The 16,006-nt window shown below is 46.3% G+C and overlaps 1 protein-coding gene across 1 annotated transcript in view; it reads left to right on the forward strand.

The window, feature by feature from the left end:
• Positions 1–16,006, forward strand: part of LOC124796168 (adipocyte plasma membrane-associated protein-like) — a 121,865-nt gene that overhangs the window by 65,991 nt on the left and 39,868 nt on the right. The window contains exon 6 of the mRNA XM_047260259.1: positions 9,300–9,567. Within this exon, the coding sequence (XP_047116215.1) occupies positions 9,300–9,567 (268 nt within the window). The remainder of the gene's footprint in view (positions 1–9,299; positions 9,568–16,006) is intronic.

A 16,006-nucleotide genomic window follows, 5' to 3' on the forward strand; every position in this document is an offset into this window, starting at 1 on the left:
TTTCGGCTCAGTCATGCATCCAGATTCCGTCACTATAATAATATGTAACAGAAATATCTTACCATTTGCTTATCCATCGCCTAACAGTACTATATCAAGTGAGTCATTACCATACACTTCACACAAACATATGTGATCGTTTACCACGGTTTCTTTCCCTCAACCGATAATTCAATTACAGCTCGTTGCTTGTAATGAGTGTCTTGAGTAGACACCATTTTGATGGTTCATTGCGGCTCTGCCATCCGTCGGAATTGTCCGCATACGTGCAGAAGAAACATCAAATTTGAAGCACCGAAAAGGGCTTTATCTTGGATTAATTAACGGCTGTAAAAAAAAACAAAAACATTGGAACTTCATTTATTGAACGATCTTCGTATTTTATGCTGTCCCGAACTTGTGCTGTCCCGCAACCACCACAACAGCGTCTGTATCTGATACTTGATTCTATATTTTTGTTTTGATTCACTGTCCCTTTGAGGTTAGTAAGTTTTAACTTTGTCGTCGACTGAACTTCCACGATATAACCTACACCATAATCATAAATACAGCAGACATCTGTTCTCAATAAATAATTGACTGTATAGTCTTAATTTCTTGTATAACTGCAGTTTCGTCTCATTTTAGCAATAAGTAAGGTAAAGAAAGATTCTTCTTTTTTCCAACGATCACTTTCAGAAATCGTCCTAAAATTCAATTACTAACTCTGTTTGTTGCCCATACAACCAGCAATGCTGTTTAAACTAACACTTAATGACACTGGCGAATCATTACTTCTCTATTAGCGATTGTACTGGAAAATAATACATTTCAACGATAGTATTCCATAGGCTTAGCTCTCATATAACTGGACTTTGTACATTTATATAACTCGTATCGTCAATGACAAGATCCACTGCAGTTGCAATTTTTTTATTTCCTAAAGGAAAGCACCACCCGGTTTCGGGACCTATGTCTCATCCTCAGGTTCATATAAAATATGAGTCCATAAATGTCGAATAGCAGAAGTTAAACTAGGTTAAAATAGTGCAGCAATGATACATGGCATAAAACCTTCTCAATTCAGAGTTCGAAATTGCTGCTATGGATATCGAAATGGCGTCAAGATGGAACTGTGAAGGACAGTAGACCTGCAGGACGTTCTCTTTCGGTACGCACACAGCAAACGCAAATCGTGCGTGGGACGTGATCTTGAATAGTCATCAGTGGTCAGCTCGGCGGCAAGCTATCGTACTTGGGTTGGCGGATAGCAGCGTTCACCGTATCCTGCACAAAGATCTTCACTAGCGTGCGTACAAGAACCAAAAAGTTGTCCACCAGCTTACTTAAAGGGCTGACACAACGAGACTTCAATTTTGCAGAGAGTTCTTGGAGCTTCTGCAAGTTGAAGAGAACGTTGTGAACAGGTTACTGAGACCCATTTCCACTTGACCCATTTCCACTTGTCTGGGCGTGTAAAGAAACATAACTGTCTATTTTGGGCTGCGCACACCCTGTTTGAATAGCTCGAGCATCCCTTGCACAGTGGAAAAGTGACAGTATGGTTCGCCATTTCCTCCGAGCGCGTTATTGCACTGAATTCCTTTGCAAATGAGGGTCGCACTGAGACGGTAAATTCTTAGCGCTACTCACCCATGTTGCAAACATTTCTGCGTCATGAAATCAATCCCCAATGTCCTCCATAGCACCAGCAAGATGGAGCAATAGCCCATACTGCACGTCTTTTCATAGGAGTACTGAATGAAAAGTTCTGAACCAGATCCATTTGCCAGTTTTGGGACGTTAACTGGCCTGTTCGTTCGCCCGACCTGACAGCATTTGACTGATTTTTGTTGGACTATCTCAAACAGCAATTTCATGAAAAACACCCACCCAGTATCGACGAAATAAAAGATCGAATTTGTAAGTGCATTCGGGAGATTTCAAACGGTATGTTGCTGCAAGTTGCGTTATCTCTTCCAGAGAGACTTTATAAATGTGTTTTTTTTAGCATGGTGGACATTTAGCAAATGTTATTTTCAGGAAACAGCGATACACACTAATTATTCATTAAAAAAAGGAGAATGCATCTTCATTAAAAAATTGCACTTCCCCTGAAATTTTTAATTTTCAAAACCGTCAGGTTTTTTCTGGAGTACCCTGTATGTATACATTATTTTCTGCCAGCTACATTACGTTCATTTACGTGAGTATACTTTCTTCGCCCACATTTTAGAAGTTTTTGGCACTGGCTGATGGCACAACAAAACATATTGCAAATAAAGGTGCAACGCTACTGGAAATTCTTAGAACCCAGAGGTGTCTGATATTTTCTTTGCAAGGAGATTAGCAGTGAATGGCCAAATAGTTTTGAGATTTCACGACTCTTGATAGACTTACTACTGATTAATGTCCATTACATGTTCTGGCTTTCTTCAGACTGATAAGTCTGCCTGAGCGGCGGGCGAGGAGGCGAGTTTGTTTTGTTTTGAGCGATAGTCATACAGCGATAATCATCATGTCGAAAAAAATGAAGTTAATTACATAATTTTAGGAAACGTTCCATCTCACATATTGCCTCGTTGTCATTCAGAAAACACTTGCAGTGCAATGTTCTCCTCGTCCATGGAAAGAGAAAGAAACTTCCTGGCTGATTAAAACTGTGTGCCGGACCGAGACTCGAACTCGGGACCTTTGTCTTTCTCAGGCAGGTACTCTATCAACTGAGCAACCTAAGTACGACTCACGACCCTCCTCAAACCTTTACTTCTGCCAGCGATGTCCCTCCATATCCTTTCTTCCAGGAGTGCTAGTTCTGCAAATTCGCAGGAGACCTGTGAAGTCAGGAGCGTAGGGGACGAGGTACTAGCGGACGTAAAGCTGTGAGGATGGGTAGTGAGTCGTTCTTGGGTAGCTCAGTTGGTAGAGCACTTGCCCGCGAAAGGCAAAAGTCCGAGTTCGAGTGTCAGTCCGACACACAGTTTTAATCTTCGAGGAAGTTTCATATCAACGCACACTCTGCTGCAGAGTGAAAATTTCATTTCGGAAAGAGAAAGAAGTCGCTGTGTATCATGTGAGGATCGAGGCGGGTGGAGAAGAGGGGGGGAGGGGGGGGGGAGTGGTTGAGACAAAATTTGGTTCCCAAAAAAGAAGTATGTGTTGCTGTATACTGTGCAGAATGAGATGAGGCGCAGTTGTGGAGCAAAAACACCTCCTTGGACAGATTCCAATGACAATTTTGACAGCATCCTGTAATCTCGTCAGAAAATTTCGATAGTATTCTCCTGTGACGGTTTGCCCCTTATGAGCGTAATCTTTTACCGCCACACTATGTCATTCTCAATATGCTCTCGCATCATCTTGCCCAGTGGTGACTGGGTCTTTGCCTTAGTTGGAAGTGGTGAATCCACATGGTTCTACATCTACATTTATACTCCGCAAGCCACCCAACGGTATGTGGCGGAGGGCACTTTACGTGCCAAAGTCATTACCTCTCTCTAATTTTACATTCGTTGTCTCCTCGGGAGGTATAAGTAGGCGGAAGTAATATATTCGATACCTCATCCAGAAACGCACCCTCTCGAAACCTGGACAGCAAGCTACACCGCGATGCAGAGCGCCTCTCTTACAGAGTCTGCCACTTGAGTTTGCTAAACATCTCCGTAACGCTATCACGCTTACCAAATAACCCTGTGACGAAACGCGCCGCTCTTCTTTGGATCTTCTCTATCCCCTCCGTCAACCCGACCTGGTACGGATCCCACACTGATAAGCAATACTCAAATATAGGTCGAACGAGTGTTTTGTGAGCCACCTCCTTTGTTGATGGACTACACTTTCTAAGGACTCTCCCAATGAATCTCAACCTGGTACCCGCCTTACCAACAATTAATTTTATATGATCATTCCACTTCAAATCGTTCCGCACGCATACTCGCAGATATTTTACAGAAGTAACTGCTACCAGTGTTTGTTCCGCTATCATATGATCATGCAATAAAGGATCCTTCTTTCTATATATTCGCAATACATTACATATGTCTATGTTAAGGGTCAGTTGCCACTCCCTGCACCAAGTGCCCATCCGCTGCAGATTTTCCTGCATTTCGCTGCAATTTTCTAATGCTGCAACTTCTCTGTATACTACAGCATCATCCGCGAAAAGCCGCACGGAACTTCCGACACTATCTACTAGGTCATTTCTACACTCCTGGAAATTGAAATAAGAACACCGTGAATTCATTGTCCCAGGAAGGGGAAACTTTATTGACACATTCCTGGGGTCAGATACATCACATGATCACACTGACAGAACCACAGGCACATAGACACAGGCAACAGAGCATGCACAATGTCGGCACTAGTACAGTGTATATCCACCTTTCGCAGCAATGCAGGCTGCTATTCCCCCATGGAGACGATCGTAGAGATGCTGGATGTAGTCCTGTGAAACGGCTTGCCATGCCATTTCCACCTGGCGCCTCAGTTGGACCAGCGGTCGTGCTGGACGTGCAGACCGCGTGAGACGACGCTTCATCCAGTCCCAAACATGCTCAATGGGGGACAGATCCGGAGATCTTGCTGGCCAGGGTAGTTGACTTACACCTTCTAGAGCACGTTGGGTGGCACGGGATACATGCGGACGTGCATTGTCCTGTTGGAACAGCAAGTTCCCTTGCCGGTCTAGGAATGGTAGAACGATGGGTTCGATGACGGTTTGGATGTACCGTGCACTATTCAGTGTCCCCTCGACGATCACCAGTGGTGTACGGCCAGTGTAGGAGATCGCTCCCCACACCATGATGCCGGGTGTTGGCCCTGTGTGCCTCGGTCGTATGCAGTCCTGATTGTGGCGCTCACCTGCACGGCGCAAAACACGCATACGACCATCATTGGCACCAAGGCAGAAGCGACTCTCATCGCTGAAGACGACACGTCTCCATTCGTCCCTCCATTCACGCCTGTCGCGACACCACTGGAGGCGGGCTGCACGATGTTGGGGCGTGAGCGGAAGACGGCCTAACGGTGTGCGGGACCGTAGCCCAGCTTCATGGAGACGGTTGCGAATGGCCCTCGCCGATACCCCAGGAGCAACAGTGTCCCTAATTTGCTGGGAAGTGGCGGTGCGGTCCCCTACGGCACTGCGTAGGATCCTACGGTCTTGGCGTGCATCCGTGCGTCGCTGCGGTCCGGTGCCAGGTCGACGGGCACGTGCACCTTCCGCCGACCACTGGCGACAACATCGATGTACTGTGGAGACCTCACGCCCCACGTGTTGAGCAATTCGGCGGTACGTCCACCCGGCCTCCCGCATGCCCACTATACGCCCTCGCTCAAAGTCTGTCAACTGCACATACGGTTCACGTCCACGCTGTCGCGGCATGCTACCAGTGTTAAAGACTGCGATGGAGCTCCGTATGCCACGGCAAACTGGCTGACACTGACGGCGGCGGTGCACAAATGCTGCGCAGCTAGCGCCATTCGACGGCCAACACCGCGGTTCCTGGTGTGTCCGCTGTGCCGTGCGTGTGATCATTGCTTGTACAGCCCTCTCGCAGTGTCCGGAGCAAGTATGGTGGGTCTGACACACCGGTGTCAATGTGTTCTTTTTTCCATTTCCAGGAGTGTATATACTGTGAAAAGCAATGGTCCCATAACACTCCCCTGTGGCACGCCAGAGGTTACGTCTCTCCATTCTGTTTGCTAAAAACTCTTCAATCCAGCCACACAGCTTGCTTTCCTCCTCTGTCTCAGAATCGTAGCGATACACCCATCAGTCGGCCACGGTTATGAGGCAGCTGATTAAGTGATCTGCATGGGCCTAGCAGGTGTCACATTTCCACTGCCACCACAGTTCGGCGACCTTTCTGAATTGGTGTGAGCAGCTGTACAAGGCAGCGGGCGGCGACCTTCCTCATGTTAAAAAGTCACGCAAGGTATTGAAAACTGAATCACGACTGATTATTATTTTTTCCACTATAGCCTCCATTGTGATACTCTGGAGTTCAAACACCAACACCTCCACTTCTCATGCAATTAGTGGTTTTTCACAGAGAGACGGTCTGCCACTTTGTTCATTGTCATTTAGACTTTTTTTGGGCACAATGAAACCACCTTATAAGCACTGTGTTATACAGAGGTGAATTGTTGCCGTAGGCTTCCACAAGCTCAGCACAGAATGTGCATCATTGCTACCCTTCAAATATGAGGGACAGTCAAATGGAAAGCAAACATTCACCATAATGCGTCCATGGAATGGTTCCATTCAAAAGTATTCACCACACACGTTAAGACATTTATCCCACTGGGAGACGAGACGACCAATTCCTGTTTTACATTTCAATATGACCGGTTTCGGCTACTGCCATCTTCAGATCATAAAATCGTAAAATATTCTGATGTAACATCAATGTCAAACTAAACATGTAGGTACTTACAATGTACCTACATGTTTCGTTTGACGTTGATACTACATCAGAATATTTTGTGATCTGAAGATGGCAGTAACGAAAGCGATCATAGTGAAATGGAAAAAAAAAAGATCAAGACGGACCTGTAAAATAAAGTACCAAAAATATGATCACGGACTCATTTTCAGACTTTGTCTTCAGCTGACTCTTCGTGTTTCGTAGAATGCACTCAAACACTAACGCCACAAGATGGCTCTGAGCACTATGGGACTTAACATCTGAGGTCATTAATCCCCTAGACTTAGAACTACGTAAACCTAACTAACCTAAGCATATCACACACATCCATGCCCGAGGCAGGATTTGAACCTGCGACCGTAGCAGCTGCGCGGTTCTTGACCGAAGCGCCTTGAACCGCTCGGCTACCGCACCGGGACGCCACAAATGCACCTACTCTTGCACTTTCTCATCAGACTGAAATTGACTTCCACACATGTCTTTCTTCAGGTCGCCAAAGATGTGCAAATCACATGATGAAAGATCTGGGCTGTCCAAGGAATGTTGCAGTATTTCCTCACCAAACAGCTTAAGTGTAGTCTTCGTCCAGTCGGCAGTGTGGGGCCAGGCATTATCTGTAACAGGATGATGCTCTCCGATAGAATTATGACAGCCCGATGGCAAATGTCAAACCCAACAGTGGAAACATCCCATACCTCCCCATACCTCCCCCGCCATAGAAATCAAAAGCGGTTTACATAGATTCCAGTAAGGCCATTACGACCTTCTTCAACTGCAGAGGCCCTCTTCTCGTCGAGTTTCTTGAGTGTGGAACGACAGTCAATGCGCAGCACTATGAAGAAACTGCAGCATGGCATAATGTCAAAATTCCCAGGAATGCTGTCGGCCAGAATCGTCCTGTTGCAGGATGACACCTGCCCCCACACTGCCAATTGTACAAAGTCTATGCTTTAGCCATTTAGTTGGAAAACACTGCAACATTATCTATATACCCGGGATATTTCGCCGCGTGATTTTCACATGTTTGGCTACCTCAAGAAAGGCTAGCATGGACACCAGTATCAGTTGGAGAAGGAAGTGCAAGAGTGGGTGTTGTTGTGGATCCGTCAGCGGCTGAGTGCGTTCTGCAAAACAGGAATTGATTGTCTCGTCTCCCTCTGGAATAAATGTCTTAAAGCGTACTTATGAATATTTTTGAATGGAAACGTTCGATGGTCCTGTTGTGACAAGTGTTCGGTTTTCATTTGACTACGCCTTACACATAAAGTGGGTTACCGGATGGTATACCACTTTAGGACTGTGGAGCGCCATTTTGTTTTGAAGCCTCTCGAGATGCGCAGTGGTACAGTGTTGCAGAGATTGTAATCCGTGCTAGGACTGCAGATATGTAGCTGCAAACCAACAAAAAATTACTTGATTTTGTTTTTTTGAAGACAGTGATAATTAATACACTACTGGCCATGAAAATTGCAACACCAAGGAGAAATGCAGATGATAAACGGGTATTCATTGGACAAATATACTATACTAGAACTGACATGTGATTACATTTTCACGCAATTTGGATGCATAGATACTGAGAAATCAGCACCCAGAACAAGCACCTCTTGCCGTTATAACGGCCTTGATACGCTTGGGCATTGAGTCAAACAGAGTTTGGATGGCGTGTACAGGTACAGCTGCCATGCAGCTTAAGCACGATACCACAGTTCATCAAGAGTAGTGACCGGCGTATTGTGACGAGCCGGTTGCTCGGCCACCATTGACCATACGTTTTCAATTGGTGAGAGATCTGGAGAATGTGCTGGCCACGGCAGCAATCGAACATTTTCTGTATCCAGAAAGGCCCGTACAGGACCTGCAACATGCGGTCGTGTATTATCCTGCTAAAATTCGCAGGGATCGAATGAAGGGTAGAGCCACGGGTCGTAACACATCTGAAATGTAACGTCCACTGTCCAAAGTGCCGTCAATGCCAACAAGAGGTGACCGAGACGTGCAACCAATGGCACCACGTACCATCACGCCGGGTGATATGGCAGTACAGCGATGACGAATACACGCTTCCAATGTGCGTTCACCGCGATGTCGCCAAACACGGATGCGGCCATCATGATACTGTAAACAGAACGTGGATTCATCCGAAAAAATGACGTTTTGCCATTCGTGCACCCAGGTTCGTCGTTGAGTACACCATCGCAGACGCTCCTGTTCGTGATGCAGCGTCAAGGGTAACCGCAGCTGATAGTCCATGCTGCTGCAAACGTCGTCGAACTGTTCGTGCAGATGGTTGTTGTCTTGCAAACGTCCCCATCTGTTGACTCAGGGATCGAGACGTGGCTGCACGATCCGTTACAGCCATGCGGATAAGATGCCTGTCATCTCGACTGCTAGTGATACGAGGCCGTTGGGATCCAGCACGGCGTTCCGTATTACCTTCCTGAACCCACCGATTCCATATTCTGCTAACAGTCATTGGATCTCGACCAACGCGAGCAGCAATGTCGCGATACGATAAACCGCAATCGCGATAGGCTACAATCCGACCTTTATCAAAGTCGGAAACGTGATGGTACGCATTTCTCCTCCTTACACGAGGCATCACAACAACGTTTCACCAGGCAACGCTGTTTGTGTATGAGAAATCGGTTGGAAACTTTGATCATGTCAGCACGTTGTAGGTGTCGCCACCGGCGCTAACCTTGTGTGAATGCTCTGAAAAGCTAATCATTTGCATATCACAGTATCTTCTTCCTGTCGGTTAAATTTCGCGTCTGTAGCACGTCATCTTCGTGGTGTAGTAGTGTACTTAAGACCAGCCCTTGTATGAAGAAACAGTCATTAAGTGGGTAGGAATGGAGACAGCAATGACACGGCCGTCGGTTGTGGCAGGTGCCGGCTATCGGACGGGTCGGTGTCGACGCTGGTGGAAGGCCTGCCGGGCGCACCGGACGGACTGCGGCCGGGCCCGAGCGGCGCGGGGGTCCTGGCGGCGCTCATCTCCACCGACACGCCGTCGCGCGCCACTCTGCCAGAACTACTGGCGCCACTGCCGAAGGCGCGCGCCGCGCTGCTGCTGCTCCTGCGCGCCAACCGGGCGCTGCTCGCCACCGCCAATACCGCGCTGCCGCTGCAGGCCACGCGCAGGATCACGCACGTGGTATGTAAACACCCGTCCCCACTCGAAAACCGCCCGTACTAAGACCATAGTCTAACATAGCAGCCGCGACACTCACTGCTGTAAAACTTGTTACCGTTTGACAGATGGAGCGACTCTAGCTCTCCAAGCGGCGGGTAAGGTGAACGTCAGACGCGTCGTAAGCATAACATTTGGTTTGCATCCATTTCTAGGGTGACCAGACGTCCGGATTAATCCGGACACGTCCTCCTTTTTAGCGCTTTGTCTGGGGTCCGGGCGGATTTTTACAGTGTCCGGCTTTTTCGCAAAGTTGAGCGTAATACAGTTAAATTTACAATTCGTCCCGTTCTGTTGCTCTTTTCTTAAATACTTTAATTATTGGCACAGCCTTCATGATAAACACGCAGGAAGCGGTGTTAGTAGGTGGCACCAGGATCGTCGATGTTATCGTTGATCTACCTATAAGCGAATGCAAATATCGATTATTTAAAAATTTTGGTTTCGTATCTTCGCTTTGTATTGGCTTGGCTTCCTGTAGTGCATGTGTGATTTGAGAGTAATTTTTAACCGAGTGAGTTACGTAAAATATTTGACTATGCCTAAACGGAAGTGTACATTTTCTGATGTCCTTTGCTGCAAATATCCGGCTTTAAGAAAGGCAGAAATTAATTTGAAGCGGAATGTGAGATATGTGGAGCTGGAACGTACGTCTCAGTGGCCGATAAAAGTAAGAAATAACTCGACAGATTAACTGTCATGGTTTTATTTCATTGTTTGATAGTCATTCAGTTTATTTGTATTCGGAAGGTTAAAGTGCAGTTTACATGTCGACAGCTGCTGCTTGAATTTTGATGTTGGTAGCGGTGCGTCGAATGAATGGAGGTAAATGGTCTTACGTTTTTCACTTTGTAAATAATTCCGTGTTGTTGACATAACAAAACAATTGACGCCACACTGTCACCACAATCAATGTTTTTAATTTTTTTTATATAGCTCATTTAACCACCACCTGACCATCAGTAACAATTAACTACTAGTTTTACCGGTAATTCCCGGCAGTCACGTGACTTGTCCAAAGCTGACGGGTGGTATCCTCATCTGCAGCTGACCCGTTTGATGTGTCCTCTTTTTTCTTCATTTGTCCTCCTTTTTGAAGCCGTTTGTCCTCCTTTTTAAACAACTGCGTCTGATCACCCTATCCATTTCCTACGTAATTTACGAAATATTTGAGTTATTTTCTTGCCTCCAAGGCTTTGTGTAGTATCACAAGGCATACATATTTCTAAAAATGATTTTAAAATAAGCGCAAGTATGGACAAAAACCATGAATCGAGTGGCAAGCTACAACACATTCGTGTAGAAACACTTGTGACGTTGGATAGAATTGCAGCTTACCACGTTGATATCAACAGAATATAAACACACAGATTCACAAGTAAGAAGCACGGACATGTACCTCACATGCAAAAGCGATTGACAGCTCATTTATCGTTCTGTAGGCATACTGCGTTTGTCATTGTCGCCTGTCGCCACTAGTACAACCTTCAAGCAACTGTCAAATAGTAGGAGAAATATGTTGAAAACATTATAATGAGCTGATTACATTGTATCACGCAAAACCAAATATTTGAATAATTTTCAAACAGTCTGTCAGTGAACAAGGTGCCAACAAAATAATGTCATCACACGAAGGAAGCAAGGAAAATTAAGTGACTAACAAATGGCTCTGAGCACTATGGGACTCTTAACTTCTGAGGTCAACAGTCCCCTAGAACTTAGAACTACTTAAACCTAACTAACGTAAGGACATCACACACATCCACGCCCGAGGCAGGATTCGAACCTGCGATTGTAGCGGTCGCGCGGTTCCAGACTGTAGCGCCTAGAACCGCTCGGCCACCACGGCCGGCTAAGTGACTAACAACAGAAGTGAATGAAATACATACCAAACATTAAGCTTTCGTAAGACACGAATAACTGCACTTAATCTAGCCACTTCATCGTCAAAGCAGGTCAGTGTTGACGATTCACACGAATCTGGCACTGCTACATGGATAGATAAACTGGCTGCTTCTGTGTCATAGGACTGTTTTACAACTTTAGATGGATTGTCGAATCTTTGTGGCAGTTTCCTCTTCATCGTCAGTTGAGGTGGCTTATTTGAGATGTCAAACAGTGTGGGTACTGCATTCCACACGAGTTTATTATTGTCTGCGTTCATGAACTGGTTTTGTTCGAAATGTAGCGAACAAAACCTAATATTATTATACAGGTTAACTGGGTCTTTTTTCATAAGGTCTTCTCGTCTGCAACTGACTAGCCATTTTCTGCTCCTAAAACGAATCATTAATCATTAATACACATGTAGTTTGCAAGTGAATCCTGACGATACTGTTTAGCAACATGATGGTATATACATCTCATGATCGTTAGGAAACCTAAAAAAGACATCTGTGGTGTCTTCTTCCTGTTGTTGCTGCAATTTGTTGCGCTAGAAACGCTCCCTCTTGTAAAAACCATTGTAGAAATCAAAATAAACAACCACTACTCGCTTTCACGATCGCGCCGAACTCACAGTTTAAGTTACTGGCCGCTTCAGCCGCTGCTGGCGCGTGGGCAGCAAAACCTAGGCGAAGTGTCGCGACGGTTACGTTAGACTGCGCTAAGACTGTGGCGACAAAAGAGACGTTAGGTTCTCTGCAGTGATACCATTCTGTGACTTCACTATGACATGTAAATGCCCAGTTTCCATCATTGGATATTTCTACCTACTTTCGTGATCATATCGAGTTCTGAGAAGTGGAAGACGCCATTCCGGATTTCGTCGTTTTAGAGCTTATACAGGGTGGTCGGAAATTCCCGTTACAAACTTCAAGGAGATGTAGAGGGTAGTGAGTACATAACATTTTGAATAAGAACCCATGTCCGGAAACGTATCGTTTCCGTTCTACGACAGTTTCAATGCAGATGATTATCTCATCCACACCCACGTGAGGCATGTACTTAGGCGTGACCCAGTACAATTGTTGCAACCCATTTGAAAAGAAGACTGACTCGTTCCGTTATTACACTACTGGCCATTAAAATTGCCTACACCCTGAAGCTGACGTGCTACTGACGCGAAATTTAACCGACAGGTAGAAGATGCTGTGATATGAAAATGATTAGCTTTTCAGAGCATTCACACAAGGTTGGAGCCGGTGGCGACGACTACAACGTGCTGACATGAGGAAAGTTTCCAACCGATTTCTCATACACAAACAGCAGTTGACCGGCGTTGCCTGGTGAAACGTTGTTGTGATGCCTCGTGTAAGGAGGAGAAATGCGTACCATCACGTTTCCGACTTTGATAAAGGTCGGATTGTAGCCTATCGCGATTGCGGTTTATCGTATCGCGACATTGCTGCTCGCGTTGGTCGAGATCCAATGACTGTTAGCAGAATATGGAATCGGTGGGTTCAGGAGGGTAATACGGAACGCCGTGCTGGATGCCAAAGGTCTCGTATCACTAGCAGTCGAGATGACAGGCATCTTATCCGCATGGCTGTAACGGATCGTACAGCCACGTCTCGATCCCTGAGCCAACAGATGGGGACGTTTGCAAGACAACAACCATCTGCACGAACAGTTCGAAGACGTTTACAGCAGCATGGACTATCAGCTCGGAGACCATGACTGCGGTTACCCTTGACGCTGCATCACAGACAGGAGCGCCTGCAATGGTGAACTCAACGACGAACCTGGGTGCACGAATGGCAAAACGCCATTTTTTCGGATGAATCCAGGTTCTGTTAACAGCATCATGATGGTCGCATCCATGTTTGGTGACATTGCGGTGTACGCGCATTGGAAGCGTGTATTCGTCATCGCCATAGTGGCGTATCACCCGGCGTGATGGAATGGGGTGCCATTGGTTACACGTCTCGGTCACCTCTTGTTCGCATTGACGGCACTTTGAACAGTAGACGTTACATTTCAGATGTGTTACGACCCGTGGCTCTAGCCTTCATTCGATCCCTGCGAAACCCTACATTTCAGCAGGATAATGTACGACCGCATGTTGCAGGTCCTGCACGGGCCTTTCTCGATGCAGAAAATGTTTGACTGCTGCCCTGGCCACCACATTCTCCAGATCTCTCACCAATTGAAAATGTCTGGTCAATGGTGGGCGAGAAAATGGCTCGTCACAATACGCTAATCACTACTCCTGATAAACTGTGATATTGTGTTGAAGCTGCATGGGCAGCTGTACCTGTACACGCCATCCAAGCTCTGTTTGACTCAATGCCTAGGCGTATCAAGGTCGTTATTACGGCGAGAGGTGGTTGTTCTGGGTACTGATCTCTCAGGATCTATGCACCCAAATTGCGTGAAAATGTAATCACATGTCAGTTCTAGTATCATATATTTGTCCAATGAATACCCGTTTATCATCTGCATATCTTCTTGGTGTAGCAATTTTAATGGGCAGTAGTGTACTTAAGCATTTGCGTTATAACTTACTCTTTATGGTTTACATTAGTCGACAACAAAAAGAACTCAGCATCTACGGCACCAACCGCAACGTACCGATGCATTACGACAGCGGCTCGATGTGGCGACCACCAACGTTGTTTCAAACATTGTACCTCCGAAGCATGTTCTGGTACACTCTCTCCATCCCTCCTGGAGTCTCTTCGATGTCTTGTGCAGCGCCCAGAACTCTTGCCAGCAGATCTTCCTCTGTCTCTACTGGTGTCTCATAAATTAGGCTCTTCATACGACCCACAAGAAGTAGTCCATAGGGGTTAAATCCGGCGATCGTGGCGGCCACGCGGTTGGACCACCATGGCCTATCCATCTTTCACCATACCGTCTGTTGAGATGTCTCCGGACAGTCAGTGAAAAGCGAAGTGGTGCTCCATCATGCTGAAACCACATTTCCTGACGGACATTCAATGGCACAGCTCCCAAGAACGGGTCCATTATGTGTCGTAGGAAGACTAAGTATGCGGGACCCGTGAGCTCGGACAGAAGGAGGTATGGTCCAATCACATGACCGTCCAGAACACCTGCCCACACGTTAATTGCAAACCTGTCTTGAAATCCCTGAACATACGTGGCATGAGCGTTTTCGTCCACCCAGACATGGCTATTTCGAGCATTCAGAATACAATCCCTTGTGAACCTACATTCATCTGTGAAGAGAACTCGACATGGAAACAGGGGCACGTCGATGCAACGGTGCAGGAACCATGTGCAGAGGGCGACGCGTTGTGGAAAGTCTGCTGGACCCATAGCGTGTACCCTTTGAAAGTGGCACGGATGTACTTGTTGCTCATGCAGGACGTCCAAGACCGTACTGTGACTAACAGCCATTGCACGCGCAGTTGTTCGCGAACTCGTTGAGGCTATCTCCAATGCGACGCAGTACACCTTCTTCAAATTCGGGTGTGCGGCGTCGCCTTGGAGCACCACAATCCTGCCTCCTCACGGTGAAGGTACCCGTTACTCGTCGCCGTTGTGTAACTTGGGCAAACAGCTTGTGCGATGGAGTGTGACTGTGTGGAAAACGTTCGTGATACAGCCGACTAGCAGCTCTTCCGTTGCCTCCAGCTTCGCCATACACAAGGAGCATGTCTGTGTATTCCGCAAACGTGTACTGCACCATGTTTCCTCTATCGGTGATGCACAGGTATTGACTCGGTCTCACAGCGAAGCGGACAATAAGTGAAATCTGGAGATCTAGTACACGTCATCGTGTCTACCCTGTTGCATACCAGGACAGGGAACTCTGAGTCGTTTCTCTTGCCCTAAGCAGACGTTGACGAGGTACACATCTGAATTGAAACTGTCGTAGAACGGAAACGATACGATTCCGGACATGGATTCCTATTCAAAATGTTCTGTATTCAGTACCCTCTAAATGTCCTGGAAGATTGAACGGGAATTTCAGACTACCCTGTATGTGATGGGTTTTATATTGTTGTAAGTAGGCTGTTTAGGTTTTTTTTATTGGTAACGCCACCTCTGTATGAAAATCACTGGCTGTGCTGTGTGCAGTCTGTGGCTGCTTTGCATTGTTGTAATACTCGCCATTGTAGTGTTAAGCAGCTGGCTGTGAACAGCGCGTAGCGTTGCGCAGTTGGAGGTGAGCCGCCAGCAGTGGTGGATGTGGGGAGAGAGATGGCGGAGTTTTGAAATTTGTCATGAACTGCTATATTTATATATGATGATATCAAGGTAAATACATTGTTTGTTCTCTATTAATATCTTTCATTTGCTAACTATCCCTATCAGTAGTTAGTGCCTTCCATAGTTTGAATCTTTTATTTAGCTGGCAGTAGTGGCGCTAGCTGTATTGCAGTAGCTTGAGTAGCGAAGATTTTTGTGAGGTAAGTGATTTGTGAAAGGTATAGTTTAATGTTACTCAGGGCCATTCTTTTGCAGGGATTTTTGAAAGTCAGATTGCGTTGCGCTA

The sequence above is a fragment of the Schistocerca piceifrons genome, chromosome 4, assembly GCF_021461385.2.
Source record: "Schistocerca piceifrons isolate TAMUIC-IGC-003096 chromosome 4, iqSchPice1.1, whole genome shotgun sequence".
Lineage (NCBI taxonomy): Eukaryota > Metazoa > Arthropoda > Insecta > Orthoptera > Acrididae > Schistocerca > Schistocerca piceifrons.